Source organism: Porites lutea, chromosome 12, assembly GCF_958299795.1.
Source record: "Porites lutea chromosome 12, jaPorLute2.1, whole genome shotgun sequence".
Classification (NCBI taxonomy): domain Eukaryota; kingdom Metazoa; phylum Cnidaria; class Anthozoa; order Scleractinia; family Poritidae; genus Porites; species Porites lutea.
This window is the reverse complement of record NC_133212.1, coordinates 12,376,700-12,396,546: the sequence shown is the minus strand read 5'-3', so window position 1 is coordinate 12,396,546 and position 19,847 is coordinate 12,376,700. Positions and strand designations below refer to the sequence as shown.

General features: G+C 38.5%; 1 protein-coding gene across 1 annotated transcript in view; it reads right to left on the bottom strand.

The window, feature by feature from the left end:
• Nucleotides 1–698: 698 nt before the first annotated feature.
• Nucleotides 699–19,847, bottom strand: part of LOC140953572 (dimethyladenosine transferase-like) — a 25,504-nt gene continuing 6,355 nt past the window's right edge. Inside the window, exons 4-13 of the mRNA XM_073402986.1 lie at nucleotides 18,525–18,586; nucleotides 17,365–17,458; nucleotides 15,883–15,932; nucleotides 10,043–10,166; nucleotides 9,569–9,661; nucleotides 7,557–7,621; nucleotides 4,692–4,755; nucleotides 3,931–4,037; nucleotides 2,739–3,342; nucleotides 699–1,022 (exon numbers count right to left, since the gene is read on the bottom strand). Coding sequence (XP_073259087.1) covers nucleotides 3,300–3,342; nucleotides 3,931–4,037; nucleotides 4,692–4,755; nucleotides 7,557–7,621; nucleotides 9,569–9,661; nucleotides 10,043–10,166; nucleotides 15,883–15,932; nucleotides 17,365–17,458; nucleotides 18,525–18,586 — 702 coding nt within the window. The 3' untranslated portion in view covers nucleotides 699–1,022; nucleotides 2,739–3,299. The remainder of the gene's footprint in view (nucleotides 1,023–2,738; nucleotides 3,343–3,930; nucleotides 4,038–4,691; nucleotides 4,756–7,556; nucleotides 7,622–9,568; nucleotides 9,662–10,042; nucleotides 10,167–15,882; nucleotides 15,933–17,364; nucleotides 17,459–18,524; nucleotides 18,587–19,847) is intronic.

Below are 19,847 nucleotides of genomic sequence, written 5' to 3'. Positions count from 1 at the left end.
ACCTGTGCTATAGAAGGAGCCAATGATTTAATGGTAAGCGACTGTATACCCGGCAATGCAGAGACACTTAACAGACACCAGCTTATACTTAATTGATATGGCCTTTTTTTTGGACACTCAGGGGAGAGCCCTTATTATTTTCTCTAAGTTACACCACCTTACTACAAACATCCGTTAATGTGGACAGCAGACACTTTTTTCTTGTCTAATCAACAGATTCTCAATTAAAGTGACCTCGGAGATACAGACAATTCATCTCCAGCTGGGTGTAACTTTTCCTTTTGCACGTTTCCCGTGCAAAGGAAAACTTGCGGTGGGATGGGGGGGGGGGGAGGGGGGGAGGGGGGGAGGGATGGAAACGAAGTGTAAGTCTATATCTCGCAAAAATTTCAAAGGGACCAAAGAAAAATGTTTAGATGTAACGGAAGGATGATTAAAGACGCCCTCTCCTTCGGTACAGAGGAACAAGGAGTTTGAGCACGAGATTATATCTTTCTTTGCACAGGGTACAGCATAAGGGACCGGTCATTACTAATGGAAGAAGAGGGAAAAACGAAATTGGTCTAGTACGGGTATTGAAATATATATATACATGGATACATGTACATGTAAACTGCGGTTAAACACTGAGTATTTACTTTACAGGGAACATTCAACAGCAACCTCGGTTTTACACAGCACCCTCGCCTATCATCCTGTCGTTTCACATGTAAACCTTACTTTATTCTTTGTTTAAATCATTATACGTGGAGAGATTTTACACTTAACGTTTCAGAATCACTGATCGCTCCCTAATACGACGCTTGAAAACTCCCCGAATGTTAACAATTTCTGACGTAGCTTGCATTTTATTACTAAAAAATACCCCAACTTTAAATTCCCCTTGTTTCAGTAAATTAATTTAATTTGATCTCAATTGATATAGGTAATTTGACCATATATTTAGTTGTAAAAAAACCACGGTCATTGCACGTCGTTGGACATGTATACACAAGCGTAGCTGGCTCTTGGGTCGGCTGTGGCTTAAGGTATCAGCCACCCTTCAGGACCGTCCGCGCGCGGATCGCTGTAGCGTTAGTTGTTTTTATAAAAACCCCTATAAACCATATATTTTTTAAAACCTTAATAATTCCAGATTATGGATTTGAACTAACAAAAACGATTTACTTAAATGTGTTTCGAAATTGGAACGCTTTGTGTAAAAGAACACGTCTCTATAAATCATGTTCCACTCCCGCCGGAAATAAACGGAAGAAAACAATTAACACCGCATTCGCTTCTTAACACGTTCCACTAACAAACCGTGTCTCAGATTTTTGACAAGTGCGTTTGTTTTTCTTTTATTAGCAAATGAAGTTGGGGAAGGCAATTAGTCAACACTCCCTGTGGAAAAAAAGCTCTAGCTTTAAAATGAAAAGGAGTATTAAAATTCGCAGACACGGTTTTGTAGAAGAGATATATAGCATCACCCTGGCCAAATTTTAGCCAAATTGATTGAAAGGCCGCCGAGTTGGAGTTCAAAACGTACGAGTCGATCGGCAAAATTTGCGTTCGGAGATAAAATAGAAAATACATTTTTGGCGGCATCCTACCTGGAATGAGATTATAACACCTAAATGTTTATTCTGATTGATATCAGAGAGGGATCAATTTTCTCTAACAATAGGACTTTGACAGGTAACATGTAACAGGAACAAACTTTCGCGGCAAGCAAGTGAACAGTTTAATTCTCCGTTGGAAAACTTCCACTCTTTTACACCACGAGAAGCACGGTTTAATTTTTTGTATGATCCGCCCAGGCGTTTTTGTTGATCGGCGCCAGGCCAAGGAAACTAAAAAACTTTGAAGCCGCCGAATGTCCACCACCGATTGCTCGAAGGCCAAGAACTGAGGCCCGGTTTATTTCAAACGCTCTGCTCTTCTCGGAAGAATTAAAAACAGAATTTGTCTTGTGCGACAGACAGCTTTCATTGTCGCACTGGATTCTCCAGGTAGAACCAAGTCCATGCTTAGTCGCTACATTTTCGATGACTTGGACTCTTCCCTGGCAACATCGACAAGATACAGACTCGTCCAGTTTTTCAAGCAGCTTTTCGCTCGATACGATAGCTCGACCGCTTATTGTTTTCCACGTTCCATCAGCAGATGGGGTCGATGAGCTTAATTGGCTTTCTTCATCTGGTTCTTCAAGCTGGATTTTGGAGCAGCTTGCACTCTCAGTAACTGCAGCATTTTTGCTTTTCTGAATATCCAACTCCTCGAGCTACTTCTCTTGCTGATAAAATGAGCCCTTATCGCTCTCTGCCAATTTTGCGGCCCATTCTTTGTCAAACTCGCTCTTCGATTTCTTTTTCGCTCTCGGCTTCGATGACGAAAACGGACACGACCTTTTCTTTTTTTTTTTTTGGCAGCATTTTTACCGAAGCAAACGCTAAATATCCACGGAAAATAATACTAACAACCCGAGGACAATTTGCACGTGTTGTGTCGAAGCACGAACTCAGTATTACGTTACTAGTTCACAGGCAAGTTAATTGATATATGACACGGGTATGACAGATCTTGTCAACGATCAATAAAGATAATTAACGAGAAAAAATCTTTTACCCCCGATATCTTTCGAGCGAAATAATATTTTCTTCCGATTTTTTTTTTTAAAGAAAGCTCTCAAGCATACCTATTTCAAAACGTTGAAACCTCAAATATGGAAAAATTGCAATTTTAAGGGTGGCTGATACCTTAATTTTAGTTTTAACTGAATTACTACTTCAACGGAAAAGGTTAAATTTGGTTCTTTATTTCCCGAGGAGGGCGGAGAGAAGGAAAAGAGCACATTTATTTATTACATTTAGGACAAACCAATACAGATGTAGGAGATAAAGTACCGCACACAGACAAACAACTACGACGGCCACACTAAGGCCTGCTTTGATGGTAGACAAATCAAATACTGTTCCGACCTCCAGTCGTTAATCTTAATAAAATGCTATCACCAAGCACTTCTCCCAAATATGGATAAATACAGCAGTAAAGAGTGTTCTACTGTGTTCTAGTTCAAGTGCTTATCCATAATCCTTTAACAAAGTACGATACTCACTGACTGAGTATTACATATAATTTTAAGAAGAATAAAAATAACAGGTTTACGGAGCACTGGAAAGACAAATAAAGCCATTTATTTGTATGTATAAGGTACACTGTTCACTTTAGCCTGACTGAAAGCAATTTCACGGCTATGGTAACTGATACACGCAGCGTTGTCGTACATAACCACAGCAAATGGCAATCATAAGATGGTATCACGTAAAGTGAATCCCGTTGGAATTGAAGAGGTGTAAAAGCCTGAAAATCAAAATGAAGCGTCATTTACTTAAATTATAAAACATTAAAAAACAACATATAAGAACAACGGTTTCTAGAATCATTCTACCCGAGGAAAAGAAGAAATAAGAGGAGAAACGGGCGGGAAGTGGGGAGGAAAAAAAGGAGGGGAGTGGACTTAAGAAAGGAAAGAGAGGGGGAGGGGAGGAAAGAGAAGAATTGGCAGGTAAAGAATGATGAAAATAATGTAAATTTGCATAAACGACAAAAAATAAGAGAAAAGAAAGAATGATAATTGTGTGGATTGCGGAGGGAAGGAAGTATGGCGAAGGGGAGTGAGTTACATACCTCCAATCTTGAGATGACCGAAAATGCCCATGAAAGTAAATACATGGGAAAAAAGCCAGTGCTATTCAATATATTTTTTGGCCTTACCCTGGAGAGGACAGTGACTTCGCAGTAGGTGGTACAAAAGTCGCATTCAGTTTGATGTGAGTTGAGGGAATTCTTCTGTCATATCATACGACTTTCTTTCTTGTACGTTTTGGTCATAAATAGATTATATCTAGTTTGTTGTTTATGTCTTAAAGGTCTCGTCATTGTACTCACCCAAGGAAATCGTCCATGTCCATCGTACGGGCGCGCATTTTGTCATAACCTCCTTCTGTTAACAGCTTTTGGACTTTTTCTTTGATATCAAAATCCGCATCAACCATCTAAAAGGATAGAATGAATTTTTTTTTCTTTAATACGAAGTTAATTTGCAAGTTTTTTAAACACGTTTACGACATACGATTCGCCACTTTGAAAGAAACTTACGTTCTCATCGTTTGGAAGCTTATATCTATAATTTGGAAGTGATTTCTGTGAAGGAATTTCGTAAGTTACGATTTGAAAAGGATATAATAAGAACGATAACAATTCCTTTATTTACCCTCTGGCCATTAATGAGGCAGAGAAAAGGACTGAAACAAATAATTTAAAGGCAACAATCAACGTGGTTAAGAATCCTAGTTGGTTGAAGACAAACCAGTTGGCTATTGACAAGCGTGGTCTAGGAGTTGAACTCTGGACTGCCGTGAACAAATCGAGCTAGCGATCATAGGGGAATGCTTGTTTAGTGAATTGCTCGTCCAGCGCTCTAATGCCTCCTTATAACCAGTTTGAAAGATAAACATTTTTTGAAAAACATTTTGGATTTCCGGTGCCATAAGTCTCTCTTACTATAGGCCCACCAGCCCTCTTCTAAAATAAAACAGTGGTAATTTTTCCTCTGCTAGAGCAAATGCATTAATGTGCAAGAAAAACCTTTTAAGTACAATGAAAAAAAAAAAATCGAACAATCAAGTTTACTCTTAGAAATTGCTTACTATATCGTTCAACGAGCAGTGAATCTTGTAGTTTTTCTCCAACATTTCTGTAACAGCTCTTGAACTGTTAACGAAAGAACAAATAATGTGATTACATGCTAATAGTGATTAAAATGAGCGCACCATTTACTGGACAATATTATTCATACAATATGACATGCTTGAATTAACAGCAGCAGCAAAGGTTTGTTTGTTTTCTACAGACCGTAATGCCTTAGAAATGATCCAGGTTATCAGGTACATGTATTATTTTATACCAGTCGATGTTTAAAAGAATCACCGTTGCTTTGCTTGTACTTCGAAACACTCCTCTCTTTAAGCCTGAGGCGCTCAATCTCATCAAAACTGCTTATCATTTATCCAAATCCTGTACTGTACGTCCCTTGTCAAGATTAGAGCTACAGATTTATGTATCCATGTCAATTATTGTATGTACAAATCTACAAATAAACTTTCAGCAGCAGCAACAACAACAACAAAACAATCACCAATGACAACATGAATTTTTTTCATTAATTCAGGATTTGGTTCTCGTACAATTTTTGCTATTTACTATTATAGTTGAAAACTAAACCAAAACAAGACACTATCGGAGCGTACACTTGGGCGTCATTGTATCACGCTTACGTGAGGACTTTTTGTGTCAAGCACGTGTAAGTGCCGCAAAAATGGGTGAACAAGAAGACGGGAAGCTAAAGTGGACGTTACTAAGTATGGTGATTTGCTTGAATTTTTCCTCGCAATTCCGAACGTAAACTGGCTCACCGAATAGCGAACGCGCACGACTACCAAGAAATGTTATGGACTGAGAGCAACCTCTCCATTCCCAGTGGCAAGCGAACGCGCGATTGAGCGGCGAAGACGTGAGGGGCGGAGGGAACTAAGAGCTCTCACATTCTTTCCCCGCACCTTGCTTCCGCATCTCCTTTCGTGTACCACTCGCAAGTGATTTCTCTCGATATCCCTTAAATGGAGAGCTTGCTAGCAGGCTGTGACGGTTTTCATTCTTCTGAGAGATAGTTGCATCGTCATAATGATGGCTCAGTCAATTGTCAAAGCGTACCCATTCCCCCAAAAGCATTTGTGAAGTGCTGATATCTCTTGGCTCTCGACATCAGAGCAAGAGCGGACAAAATTGCTCATACTCTTATCTGCAGCCAGACCCGTCAATTCTAATCACTTGCGAGATTATCTCCAGATATCGAAAGAAATCGTTCCGTTTCTAGCTTAAAAACCTTCCAAACTAAAAAGTATCTCTGTGTTGAATTAAAATGCTGAAAATGCTTATCGCCATAATTTTGTATAATGTTAAACACTGTCACACAGTCCTGTCCACTTTCATGACCCACACTTACGAGATGTCAATAACTCTTACAAAAATAGGAGTCCTCTAAGACAATATGAGGTTACTGGTGGTGAATAACAATAAAAACGGTGAAAAAAGAGTTCTCTACTCGTTTTTTACACTAGGCTTCAAAAAGAAAGAGTATATCAGTCTGATGTACTGATTAAAGATGTATAAGGCATGGGTAAGGCGGTAATTACGTTGATCATGAAATTGGCTAATGTTTTGTTTGATGTTGGGGTCAAAATTAAAATAAATAAATGATATTAACGAAAACGAAACACACAAATTATTCTGGCCCTTTCCATTGAAAAAGCTGTGATGTAAACGATAAATGTTCTCAAAGACTGACGGCTGCTCCGTGCAAGATACAAACACATTGATATTCTAACGATCACCTTTCCAATCCTATCAAAACCTTTCAAAACAACTCAATATTTGGAGAAAGATGTGCCTGGTAAAATGAGAAGAAAAGATAAAAAACTCAAAAGACTGTCCATCCTCGCCAAGATATCCAAACGCGTCACGTTGAACTAAATGGGAAAACGAGACTACAATATCCTAAGTCAGCGGTTAAAGTTGCGTCATAACTTGGAAGGTTGCCCAATTCATTTTTGGCCTACGGATGCGACACGACGAAAAATTCGTTCCACGCAGCATGCAAACAAAAATAAATCTTCAAAGCCCTTCCTCGATAATTTCAGAAGACCACAAATGATTGATCTTTGCCTTTTTTTGCTGCGAAGAAAGCGAAGTAACGCTTGTAGCCATTGTGGCCATCGTTGAATTAATAAAATCAAAAAGTCAAGATAGCGGCAAACCAGGTAATTTTCGCCACTTACTCCTTTTAAAATATTTATCGTTTCAATCATTTTTAATTCAACCAAGCGATTATTTTTGTCCCTTTTCTTCCATTTCCCGCACGAGGACCACTAGTGCACGATATTATAGCAAATTTTCACATTACAAACTACCTTGGGTCGCAGTGACACAATCGGCTAATCCCTCAATTTAGGGTGGGTTCCTTTGGGATGATCCGGATCAGGATCAGCGATCCGAGATCACTTGGATCATCGTAGATCAAATGAACCGATGAATCCTTGTCCAGAGTGGATTCATCGGTTCATTTGATCTACCATGATCCGAGTGATCTCGGATCACTGATCCTGATCGGGATCATCTCAAAGGAACGCACCCTTAGAGTCTCATCTGATCTGACGGGTCGCAGGTAAGTCGGTTCAAACTCCGGGCAAGCCAAAAATAACAATTATTTCTTCCTCGAAAAATTAAAAAAAAAATAAAAGAACTCAAAATGATCTCGAGGTATCACGAACTAATCCCGACATCACTTCGTCAAATAGCCGACTCAAACCGAAAACTCACGGACTTTGCGTGCCCAATCTTGTCGAAAAGAAGCAAGTTTAGGACATTCCTGAACGTGGTGAATCCTCTACTTGGCGCTCCGCCCAAGTAATAATGATTTCCTTAGAGCTGCAGCTAGCAAACAAGAGCCAACTCACCTAAAACAAGCATTTAGGGTTTTGTTCTTCCGTACAAAAGCAATTCTCACAAGACCATCCCATTCCTGTCAAAGGTAAACAGACTGATTATTATTATTATTGTTATTATTATTTAATTATTATTATTACTATTATTACTTAATAATCATAATAGTCATTTGTAATTGTGGCCAAGCAAGGGATTAAAATCCCTGAAGCACCGGGTCCAAACCACGGACCTTGGGAACCAAAGAGTTCACTTAATTGACAGAACCCTTCAAAGGATATGAGCTGTTCCCATAAGAGTAATTTTTTGCTCGTTGATGCTTGCTGTGCCTGGAATTTTGTAACGTACTTTTCCAACCGTTTTTGAATGACCCTAAGCTCAAAAAACAACAACTGGTATCATCTCTATTTTTATTTTCCACATTCTGGCTACTTCAATCTCTAGGTCTTTTCACTTAGACAGTTTCTCGACTGCCTTAACGGATGTATGTCGGTCCGTTTCTTGTTTACTTGATCAGTGACTATGATATCTGGTTTATTAGCCACTAGTTTCTCTATCGGTGTGAATTGATATATTCCACAAAATTGCTGCCTGTTCCTTTTCTGCAACAGTTTGTTATTATTATCATCGTTATTATTATCATTTAAATAACAAAAGTTAGAAGTGTTAAGCTAAAAGAATAAATACCAAGTAACAATTCAAACAAAATTCAGTCCTTAGGTGGTCTGCATGTACAGTAAAGAAAGAAATTCCGCGCTAGTTGGTATTTCTCCCAAAAAGACTCTAGTTAAGACTGAAAGTATATTATTATCATCTCCTAAAAAACCCTGTACAAGAAAGACATTTTTATAAACAAACCGTTTGTTTATGAAAATGTCTTTCTTGTTCAGTGTTCAATTGACTTTCTTTGCACCCTGCAAACGTAAAGAAAATTGGTAAAAAATATTCTTGTTATTGTCATATTGTAATGGTACTAACCGATCGGATTTGTATTATAGGATGGAAATGTGTAAAATCAATTTATAGAAGTAAGGTAGGCACATCTTTTCGAGAAAAATCCTGCTGTCATTACAACACGTAGATTGAAGACAAGATCAAACCATCATATTTATCCTGTATGTTCCTTTTATGATTTGTCATGTGATGATAGTTGCTCTTTAAAAATCTTGATAGACTTTGAGTGATGTTGCCATACACGAAGATCACACTTTTTTCATATTCTGGGACCACGATTTTGAGTTTCATTTTGTCCCTTTCTATTTTTCCCAGAGAATTTCAAAGATACTGGAGTTAACAAATTACACCTATTGTTTGGGAAATGACCCAGTCTTAAAATGGGATGGACCAGCAGAGGAATACAAAGAGACTTGAGCACATTTTATCAACTACTTACAAAACAAGACAAGGTTTAAAAAAATCTGTCAAAAGGAAACCCAGTTGAACGAAGCAGAATAAAAAACCAGTTGAACACAGGAATACCTGCTTGTGGTCTGAGCTAGATGATCAGAGCAACTTACACAATGCAATCAAGCTTTATTGACAAGGCCTTCTCGAGCAATGAAGCGACACTACAACCAGCGAATTATTGAAGTCGAGCATGGCTCCTTCAGCCCTGTCTCACCATATGGAGGGAATGGCAGATAAGCCGAACGATTTCTCACTGAACCAGCAGTTCAGCAGTTTTACGTGTAAGAGGCTCCAGAACAATTAAACATGAGTTGAACACTGACATTAGCGGGGCAGAAATCACAAATGTAATCGGAAAAGTGAAGTAGATGTAGGCACATTTTTTAAGCATTGCATAGAGTATTTTCAACCCCGGCCTAGGGCTTTTTATATTTTTCCCAAAATATAACAATTACATCAAGCTTTATTTTCTTTCATTTAATAGCAAATACACACGTACGATTTCTTAAAAAAATGTCTACAAGACAGACTGTATTTGGCTATGAAAAGAGAACTTACTGAATGATAACGCTACTAATTCTCTACTGATCACAAAATTTGTAGGAATTTGAAAACTTACCTTAAAATTAACAGGTGGTGGTGGATTTTTGGGTTCTATTCTGACCACACTGGATTCAACTTTTGGGGGAGGACGGAAGTTATTTTTGCCAACCTGTCAAGTTTCAATCATATGTTACTAAAAAGTTGATATAATTACATGTATGCTACTGTTTTTTTTTTTTTTGCATGATGCTAGAAGAATGTTTTTAGTATATAACTGCATGGAGAGACGTCCAGATTTATGCACATACACAAACAAAACATTACTGGTACTTATTAATTAATCTGTGATCTAGAGAGGATAAATCTGTTCAGCTGTCAACATCGATAAATCCATGACTTCTGATTGGCTACCCTCTAATCCTCCCAGGAATCAAAATTCTTATCTAGATCTAACATAACATACGAGGTATTAAAATGGATTATAGGGCTAATATGTGGTATGAACTATCGAGTCCTTTACCCTCTCTTGCACTGATTTAATAGAAGGTACCTTCATGAGGTGGTCGATCCTGGCGAGCAGCTGAGTATTGATTGACAGGCGACAATATAGTTTATCTCCAGGCTGAGCAATTAATCGCTGAGCAAATTCTCTCTGGAACATAAGAACTGCACACCTGCACATTTAAGAATGAAAGTCATTTCCAAAAAAAGTAATGTTACTTCATTATGTCAGTCTCACAGAGCTGAATGAACCAACTTTAATGTAAATATTTTTAAGTCTAGAGTTAGGAAATTTTTCAGTTATTTTTACGTAGCTTTTAGATTTCTGTATTTTCTGAAACTATTATTTTATTGTGTTTCTATATATTTTTAGGTGATCTGTTTTTATATGGGGTCTAGGACTCCTTTACAGTTCATCCTTTGGTTTTTTAATCCATAGATTGTAATAAATAAATAAATAAATAAACTTGGAAAGAAGAGAAGCTGCTAATCAGTACATACAGCTGTAATAGAGCAGCATCTTAACTAAAGACATAAACAGCTGGACATAATATTATAACAAGAACGGTAATAATAATAATAATAATAACAATAATAATAATAATAATAATAATAATAATAATAATAATAATGGATTTGCATAGTAAATTAAACTAGAATTGCGATCCCATGAGCCTAAATAAAATTTGATTAACTCTCAGCCAGGTGAGAATACGAGATGCAAAATTGATCCCAGAACAAAAACATGGCCATCTGAAAAAGCTCTTTAAAACATAAACGGGACCACCGGGAAGTTAATGCACCAAAATTCAGTTTCCCCAAAAGAAAGCCCTTTGGGTATTTATGGTTGGTAAGTTGCAACTTTCATTCTGTTGATAAAAAAGACAAAATAAAAAAGACACAAGACAGGCTTATGCAGTTTAGTGCATTGTACATTGGGGAAGAGAAGTACCCCAAGTACCAAACACCTAATAGTGCTAGTACAGAAAGCAATGACAGTAGTATGTTTGAGGCTATTGAACAGGTGTGCAGCTTCTGGGCGGATCTGTGGGAGAAGAGTGGGACTGGTAACAAGAATGCGAAATGGCTTCTGAACCCAACACGATAGTAACCTACTGGTGGAAGCTTGCACATGTACTCCATTGGGGTGTAACACAAGCTTTCTTGTCCATCTCTGAGAGAAACATGGATAATCTCACTTGGTTCGCAGAGGGTAAAACCAGGCTCATCCCTAAACCAGGAGAGTTCTTGAATGAGAACCAGTGACGATAACATGTCTAAATAACACCCATAAGTGCTTTATCTGTACAACTTGTCTCCTGGAACCCCATGGACAATCATCTTGGTGAGTTTTACTTGATGGAGCGTGGTCAAAGAGGCGCCAAAGAAGGATGCAGATAATCTAATGATTGACAGAATGGTCACCATGAACTGTCAGAGAGGAAAGCCAAACGTGAGTACGGCCAGGGTGGGTGTGAAGAAAGCTTATGATTCCATGGCTAATATTATGGAATTCCACCGCTTCCCCTACTGGTATTGTAGAGTGATAAGACAAGTAGTCCCCAGTTAGAACACCAAGTTAATGGCTGTCACTATGGTAGAAATGGGGTCTCCCATACTATTAGATTCAATAGGGGTCTTCCTCAAGGTGACGCCTACTGTCCTCGTCTCTGCGCTGTACTAAAATCCAGTTGCCAGGTCTCTTTCTGCAACTCAGGGTATAGGTTATTCAGACCAATAAGCACCAATATAACCCACCTGCTGTTTATGGACGATCTTAACGTGTACAGAACTGTATGCTTCATCTGCAGCCAAGCTGATCACAGTTTTAAGATCTACTAACTCTGCAATGCAGGACATGGTTACATTAATAGGCCCCCATAGGTCAGGTTCGACCATAGGTAGATCCGTCCAGGCTGTCAGCTCGGCTTGAGCAGTGTCGCCTGTGATTAAACAGGCGAATCTGAGAGACAGTCTGTCGAAGAGGTCGTTTCTGTGTGTGGTTTCAGGTCTGGTGGTGGGATACTTTCTACGATCTCGCCCAGCTTTAGCTGTTTGTGGAGAGTGTTTCTCCAAGTTCCACGGTCAGAGGAGAGTAGGCAGCCTTGTTTTATATCGCTGCATATTTCAAAAGGCTCAGATGAACCTCCGTTGAACTGCACTGTTCCCTTCATGTTGGACAGGAAGGATTCGATCAAGCTGTGTAGTTTTAGGGGGACCTAATCTTTCGGAGTGCTTTGAAGATGCCGTCTCTACTGACAAGGTCAAAGGCCATGGTAAGGTCAATGAAGGCAACATATAGTGGCATCTGCTGCTCTCTGCACTTCTCTTGGAGTTGATTGAGAGAAAAGACCATGTCTACTATAGAACCTTTGGCTCGGAAGCCACACTGTGATTCGGGGAAGATGCGCTCAGCCACCTTCTGCAAGCGGATCAGAAGGACTCAAGCAAAGGTTTTACCAATGACGCTGAGAAGGGAAATGCCTATGTAGTTGTTGCAGTCAATTCCTTCACCCTTGTTTTTGTATAAAGTGACGACCTTGGCATCCGTCATGTCCTGTGGTACTGCTCCCTCTTTCCAGCACTGACAGAGAATTTCATGTAAAGGCTGCAGTAGGGTGGTCCTGCAGTGCTTGATGAGGTCTGGGGGGATGCCATCACTGCCTGATTTCTTGCCAGAGGCTAAGCTGTATATGGCCTTGCTGAGCTCCTCCACGGTCGGTTCTGCATCTAGCTCTTTCATGAATGGTAGGCATTCGTTGGCATAAAGTGCTGTGGGCAACACGATGTCCTCTCTGGAGTAGAGGTGGGAGTAATGTTTCTCCCATTTCTGTCCCGCAGTGGCCAAACCAGAATCAGATCCAGTTGGTGCCAGTGCCTTGAATGCCAGTGTCTCCAAGAGACTTTGTGCTGAGGTTTTGTCTCGAAGTAGGAGTTAGTGATGCAAAGGTTGTGGAAAGCACAGAGCTTAAGCAGTCGCTGACTGACGATTTTCATTCATTTTCCCTACTCCAAACTGGAACCCCGAGAGGTGCAACGTCATAAATGTCAGGAGAGAATCACTAGTGCATCACACAACAGATCTCAGGCAGGATCAAATGGCAGTTGTTGACAAGTTTGAAGGCGATTTCTACCTACAAGTTTCAAGGAGTATGTGAAAGACTGTGTTGCAGGATGAAAAGCAGACTCCTGAGCTTGCGGCAAAGGCTTATCTACAAGGGATGTCGGTAGTTTGCAGTTGTCCTATTTCCGGTGTCAACCGTGTTAAAACTCCTAACCAGTTTGCTCTTCCCGTGCTTTATTTACCTACTTGATGTTGACCCAGCACTGGCCCATCACTGAGCTTAGATCAATGTACAGAGAGGTGAAAAAGATCATTCTTGAGAGTGGAGGCAAACACCCACTCAGCTCGACGGTTGAATTGCACCTGTCAAGAGACCAGCATGGTTTGTACAACTTCAGACATACAAATTTCAACTACTTCTCAAGGATTTTTTCAAGGACAAATAATAGTTTTCAACGACTAAGATTTATTTAATAAATCGGCATTCTTTAACCCCCTTTTGAACACCTCATGCATGGCTAAAACACGTCATGGAGTCATTTACGATTTTAACTTCTTCTGCTATGGTTGATCACGTTATTTTATACTTTACGCAACAACACTTTGCAAAATGACTGGCAATTGCATCTGAGGTACAGAAATAGCATTCGAAATAACGGAGCAGAAATAAAATATTGTTTATGCACAAAAATGTTTTTACGTTATCAGTGAGTTTTACAGCTTCTTACACCAAGGATGAGCCAACTTTTCAGCGGCAAAAAAATCTAATTTTACACAAAATTGTGTCGGGCGTAGACAAGGTAGTGAATTTCGAGGACTTTTTAATACCTAATATTTATTAAAGAAATTAATTACTTTTCAAGGACTTTAACCGAATTCAAGGATTTTCAAGACGACTACTAAAATTCAAGACCTTTTCAAGATTGTACGAACCATGGACAAGGGAGGGCAGGGGTTGCGATCAGTTGAGCAGGAATTGAAACTCACAAAAATTAAGTAAAACTGTATCAGAACCTAGACCCCTCCATGATGGCCGCTAAAAGGTTGAAGAGAAAGTGGCCGAGAAATGACCTTCATTGCTAATTGCTGAAGCACATAAATTCGCAGAGGACCTGGGGGCAAGTCTAATCTTTAAGCATCCAGACCCATCGTGTAATTCGCACGAGGGTTCAGAGAAAGTGGCTGAAGGAACAAAGGAAAAAGCACACCGGCAGAAAGCTGAAATGGATAAGTTTCAAGAAAACATCAAGGCAGAAAAGTGGAGAATGATTTGCAGAACGACAACACTCATCTCATTTCCCTATTCTGTTAGCAGGCCTTAGCAAATTCAAGTTTTTCTCTTTAGGTTATGTTATAGATAACATGGTAGACAGTTCAGTGTGTATTGATCAGAGTTACAAACACAATTAATAGGAGGATTGCTTAAGGGCTCACAAACACAAGCAACATTTTTTTTTGGTTGATGTCATCAGCGTGCACAAGGAGATATGAAGCAACTCACCTTATTTAATTTGGTTAGGAAAATATTCTACTATAGTGATGTTATAATTGCTGTTTGTGAATGTCATGAGCAAAAGCTGAGATTTGAGTACTATTTCAAAAACGAGTGGGATGGTTACATCAGGTTACCAAACGCCATAAAACATTTGAAACCACGACGCCGCAGGCCGAGTGATTTCATTATTGTTTTCGAGTTCCTGGAAATTACTTCTCCAACGAAGAAAATTAGTAGAAATTATCATTTTAATACTTTTTCTTAATTCAAACACATTTTATTTGAGTTGTGAACCTGTAACCTACTTGGTACCCACTGGTGTGTGATTACATTATTTCATTTGCATTCAATGCTGTTTGTGACTTCTGAGCAGACACTTTGCTTCACAATACACATGGTAGAGTGCAGATTTGGATGTCCTAAGACTTGCGAAGAAGAAGAAACGTGTGTGGCCAGCGTTATACGTATGTCTACCCGATATAAAACAAAAAGGGCGGCTGGGATTTTTGATGATTGGCGAAGAGCTCGATTTCGTAAAGTTGCAACGTTGAAACCGGGTGGTCTCTTCAAACATTATGATCTGCACAAAGCTGAGTCCTTGGAAGTTTCGTTAGTTAAAAAAGATGCTTTAAGCCTTCATTTATTTAAGAAGTTGCCAAACCATCAAAGGAAAGATATCCAGCCAAAACGTTACACCATATTGTGTGCGGAATACGCCGTTTCATCGTGAGAAAGAATGAGAAGTAGGATTTTAATCCTCTCGATGCTTTGGGCAAAAGACGCAGTGGTGTTGCTTTATATGGCATTTGTCATTATTCATTTTGATGCGTTGATAAGGTTACACTCAAAGGTAGCAGTAAATAAGCTTCCTCTAAAGTGTATTGCAACTCTATGATTAAATTAAGTTTTTCATCTTCATACGTTGCTCTTGCTGTATGAATATGCAGATTAAGAAACAATTCACACATGGGTTTGAAATCGTTTCTAAACAGGTATGGTCTTCAACTCGTTTTTCATTGGGTTTCTAAACTCATCCACCTGACCAGAAAGAGGCGTTCTGGTTGGGTGACAATTCATGAATAATATATTTTTTTATTACTGAGTTTGAGAACACAATTTTAAGACCTTAGTATCGTGACAACTAAAGCGTGAATACCTCTGCCTAAGAATCAACTAAGAAAGACAGACCACCATGACCAATTGGGGCCTATGAGGAAACTTGAGTCGATCCATTCAAGGATTCAATGAAACAGTCATCAATAGTGCCTCATTACTGTAATCTGTTAGCAAGGGCCTGGTAAAACGGTACAAACCAATAAACAGCCATTACCTGAAGAAAGGTCTATGAAGAAGAAGCTTGAAAACAAATGGGGATGAAATCTGTGAACACAAGAACATGATAACAACAAAATTAGTGGTATTTTGAATAAAGGAAATCATTTTTCTTAACACCAAGACACTAAGTGTTTGCGAGAAACCCTTGGCTGCAGGTTTTATACTAAAATACAATTATTAAGTGCCGACAATTAACTAAAGAACTGGCTACTTCAAGTTTCGAGCTGCCCACTTTTCAGGAAAATCATAAAGGTAAGAAAGTGAAAGCCTGAATTATCAGTGATGCAGACTTGCTAAGTCTCACGACGTATCTCACGTTCTCATGAGTTGGCAACTGATTTCTCACACTTTCTCGAAAATTCCAACTCAGAAAAAAATTTTGGCGCTGTAGGGTTCGTGTCCAAGTTAGGTATCGATAGATAGCCAACTCAATCCAAGGAAAACCTTTCGCAGTCACGTTTGATTACATTCTTTTAGCCTACCGCGACTTGCCGCTGCCACCAAATGCGCAGACTTACTGTTTCTCATGTTTCAAGATGGCCGCCAGCAAAACGTAGAAATTACAAAACCTACATCGTAAAATTGATTGTGATGTTTACAGCTCCAGCTTTAACCCATAATCCCCGCTGGAAGTCCTTCCACTTGGAAATTTGGGACATCTCACTACTTTATACCCATTTCTCACTACTTTTTCTAGCTCTAGGTTCAGAATCTCATTTGTTTTTGCCTTTTGGGGGTTGACAAGTTTTTGAATGCCATGGAAAAGTTCGTACTCACACAAGCAATAAACAAACAACGTTCTTGCTCAGTTTTTTTCTTACAGCACAATAAAATTTAACTGTTGTATAAATAGCTTAAGCTTATTACATTTCAGCTATCGACCACAGTTGACTACCGATGAGTCGCAGTCTTGCCAACTCCAACCCCGCGCTAACAGTAAAATGCATGCACTATTTAGGCTATTTAGGCTCTGTTTTGTCGTTCTGATTTATAATCTAGATGCATCACTCCATTTTCACTTGACATTTCTACAATTATATTCAATGTGATTAATATGTTCACCGTACAGTTAAAACTGTTTTTTTTTTCCTTATGTCCTGCCATTTGCTTTAAGTTCCCGATAACTAAAATTCCTGATACCTCAAAGCTCTGTTCAATTTCCCTTGAAGGTTCGAGTTATTGCCTGGGAGTCGACTGTACATCTCAACATGTGCCTCCGACTCAATGAAAAAGCTTATAATCATTTGAACGTGAACATGGTTTTCAGTTTTATTGAGTTAGATGTCTCAAACATTTCAAAAGTGTTATGCTTGGCTTCTTTTATCTTGCTTAATAACTAACACGACAAGTGTGGCACTTGATACAAACACTCTTGTAGGTCTGGAGGGTGTTGACATCATAAACAGACTTATACTGAGATACAAGTGGTATGTTTTGTCTATGCCTGTAGATGTATTATAAATAAATCACTCCTTACTTGATAAGGGAGATTTGCTACACACACATCAAAATATGGCAAATCTGTCTTGAGTACATCACCAACCATTACATGGAGTTTGCTTGCCTGAGGTCTATGGCAGAACAAAGTCATGTTAGATGCTAAAATAACAAAGAAAAAACGGTTTTCTCTCTCTATATATAAAGCCTTTATATAGAGAGAAAACGTTTACATAAAAACCCATAAAACGGCCATAAATCGGCCCGTGGACCACACAGGAGAGACGTAACACACATTTTAAGTAAGGTAAGCTGTTTTTTATTGAAATCCTTTCATTTTCGTAGGTTACAGAGGTGATACATGTAGGTTTTTTTTTCTTATACAAATCCTTATATTTTGAATGTTACGCAACAATGCCGATGCTCGCCGATGCTCATATTTCCAGCTTGGGCTACCTGTGGTTTTACAAGTCACCTTTTACTGTGAAACTCACAAAACCGTGAACACCAGAAATATTCATGGAATGTTTTTGTGTTGCGAAGAGAAAGCCAGTAAGGCATGAGAAGCCTAAACCACAAACAGCAAGAATAGTTAGTTTGTGGTTTTGTGGTTTGCTCACATGTCTTGAACTTCATTGTGATTGGTCACTACACAATTAACTTTCCTGAAATTTTTCAGCCATTCACGGCTTTCTGCGTTTGACAGTAAAGATGTTAACTGGGTCAGTTGATTTAACAGTATCACTCATGCCATTTCAAAGGTTTGCCCCTGGGTAATAGAAGGATCGCTGACCAACAGCTCCATGGCATCTCGAAATGTTCAGCTGACTACTCTGTCTCGTACTTCTCATGCAAATTTGACTTGGTCAGCTAAATTTCTCGGCCAACTAATAAGGAACAAGATTGATTATACATGTACAATTAAACATCATTACAGCGTTGTTCAAGTAAACTTTGTCACTAACAGGTAGCCAGCTTAAGGATTTATTCCCTGTGAAGTGTGATCAAACTTTTTTGAGACTAAGTACAATTCGTGCTGCAAAGTTCTGGGAAAACTGTAGTTTCTTATGTTGCACTTAAGGGTATTTGACCAGACAGATAACAATAAGGCAATAATAAAGTTTGCTGAAAACAAGAGAACTTAACAGGAGCAGTATTGTGATGTTATCAAGTAAAATAATGTTTAAGGAATTCACTTACGTTCCTTGAACTCTCTTCTGCAGCTCAGCGACCATCCGAGGATCAACTTCACAAGCAATAACCTAATAGATAATGATCACACTGTATCTTTAATGATCTGAATAATACAGCAAAACCTCAGAAGACACCCTCAGGGATTGCTCTGGTGTCCACTTAATACAGGTGTCCACCTTATACAGGTTTTGATAGAGAATACTATATGAGTAGTCAAATAACATTCAAATGAACAATGAAAACATTTGGAATACTCCCACAGTGAGTGACAATAATAATTTTAATAACATATATTATAATTATGTTTACACTAATTTCTTTATTTCAGTGGCCCAATAAATATACAAAATACTAAATGGAGATTGCACCTCAAAATTTAAGAGATAAAATGAGTAAAATAAGCTCTATACAAACAAATGAAATGAAATGAGATAATAGTACTGTAAACTGGTCAACAGGTTAATGTGAGCACGCATGACATTGTCACTCAGTGCCTTCCTCGTAACTGTTGAAAAGATAAACTCACCAACAAAGCATTGTTTTACTGTACACTAGCCTTTAAAGTTTTGTGAATGTGTACGTGTATATAGTATTTCATTCTCCTTGAGTATTTGACAGTGTTAACAATAATTACAGCACGTGTATGTTTTAATGCAAATTATTACATCGTTTGTCAAGTACCTCCTTACTATTGACAAATTTGTGAGTGGAAATCTTAAAATTTTACGGGTGGCTTATTTAATGAAGGCTAAATTAGACTGTGGTTTAGGAAATCTTTGGACCTCCAAATCTATTCTTTAGTGGGATATTTTAAGACGAAAAATGCAAATTCTAGTCTACCCCAAATTCTTTCATAAAACTGTTCCCGATAAATGGCCTTTACATAAAAAAAAATGTTCGGCAAAATTAATGGACAATGGCTTAAAATGCAGTTTTGTTGAACACTGGCGAAACAGCGCCATTTAAATAACTGGCCCCATGTGTTTGGCAGGTTGGATGGTGGAAGTGTACCTTTAATACAGGTTTGTAACAATAGAAATAACCATTACATCCACTTTTAAACTGTCCACATCTGCTTAATAAGGTTTCATTTACAGATTAAATTAAATAAAAATATAGAAATTCAAGTAAATTTGGGGACTTTGGCTACTGTCCACTTAATTTGGCGTCCACCTTATACATGCTTCACTGTATTAAAAGAAAAACATCACTTCTGGCAAGGTGTTTTTACAGACAGCTTATTCAAGGTATGAATAATAATTATCTTGATTTAACATGAAACAAGAACGCAAACAAGAAATCTAAAATTAGCATTAAATTGAACAAAAC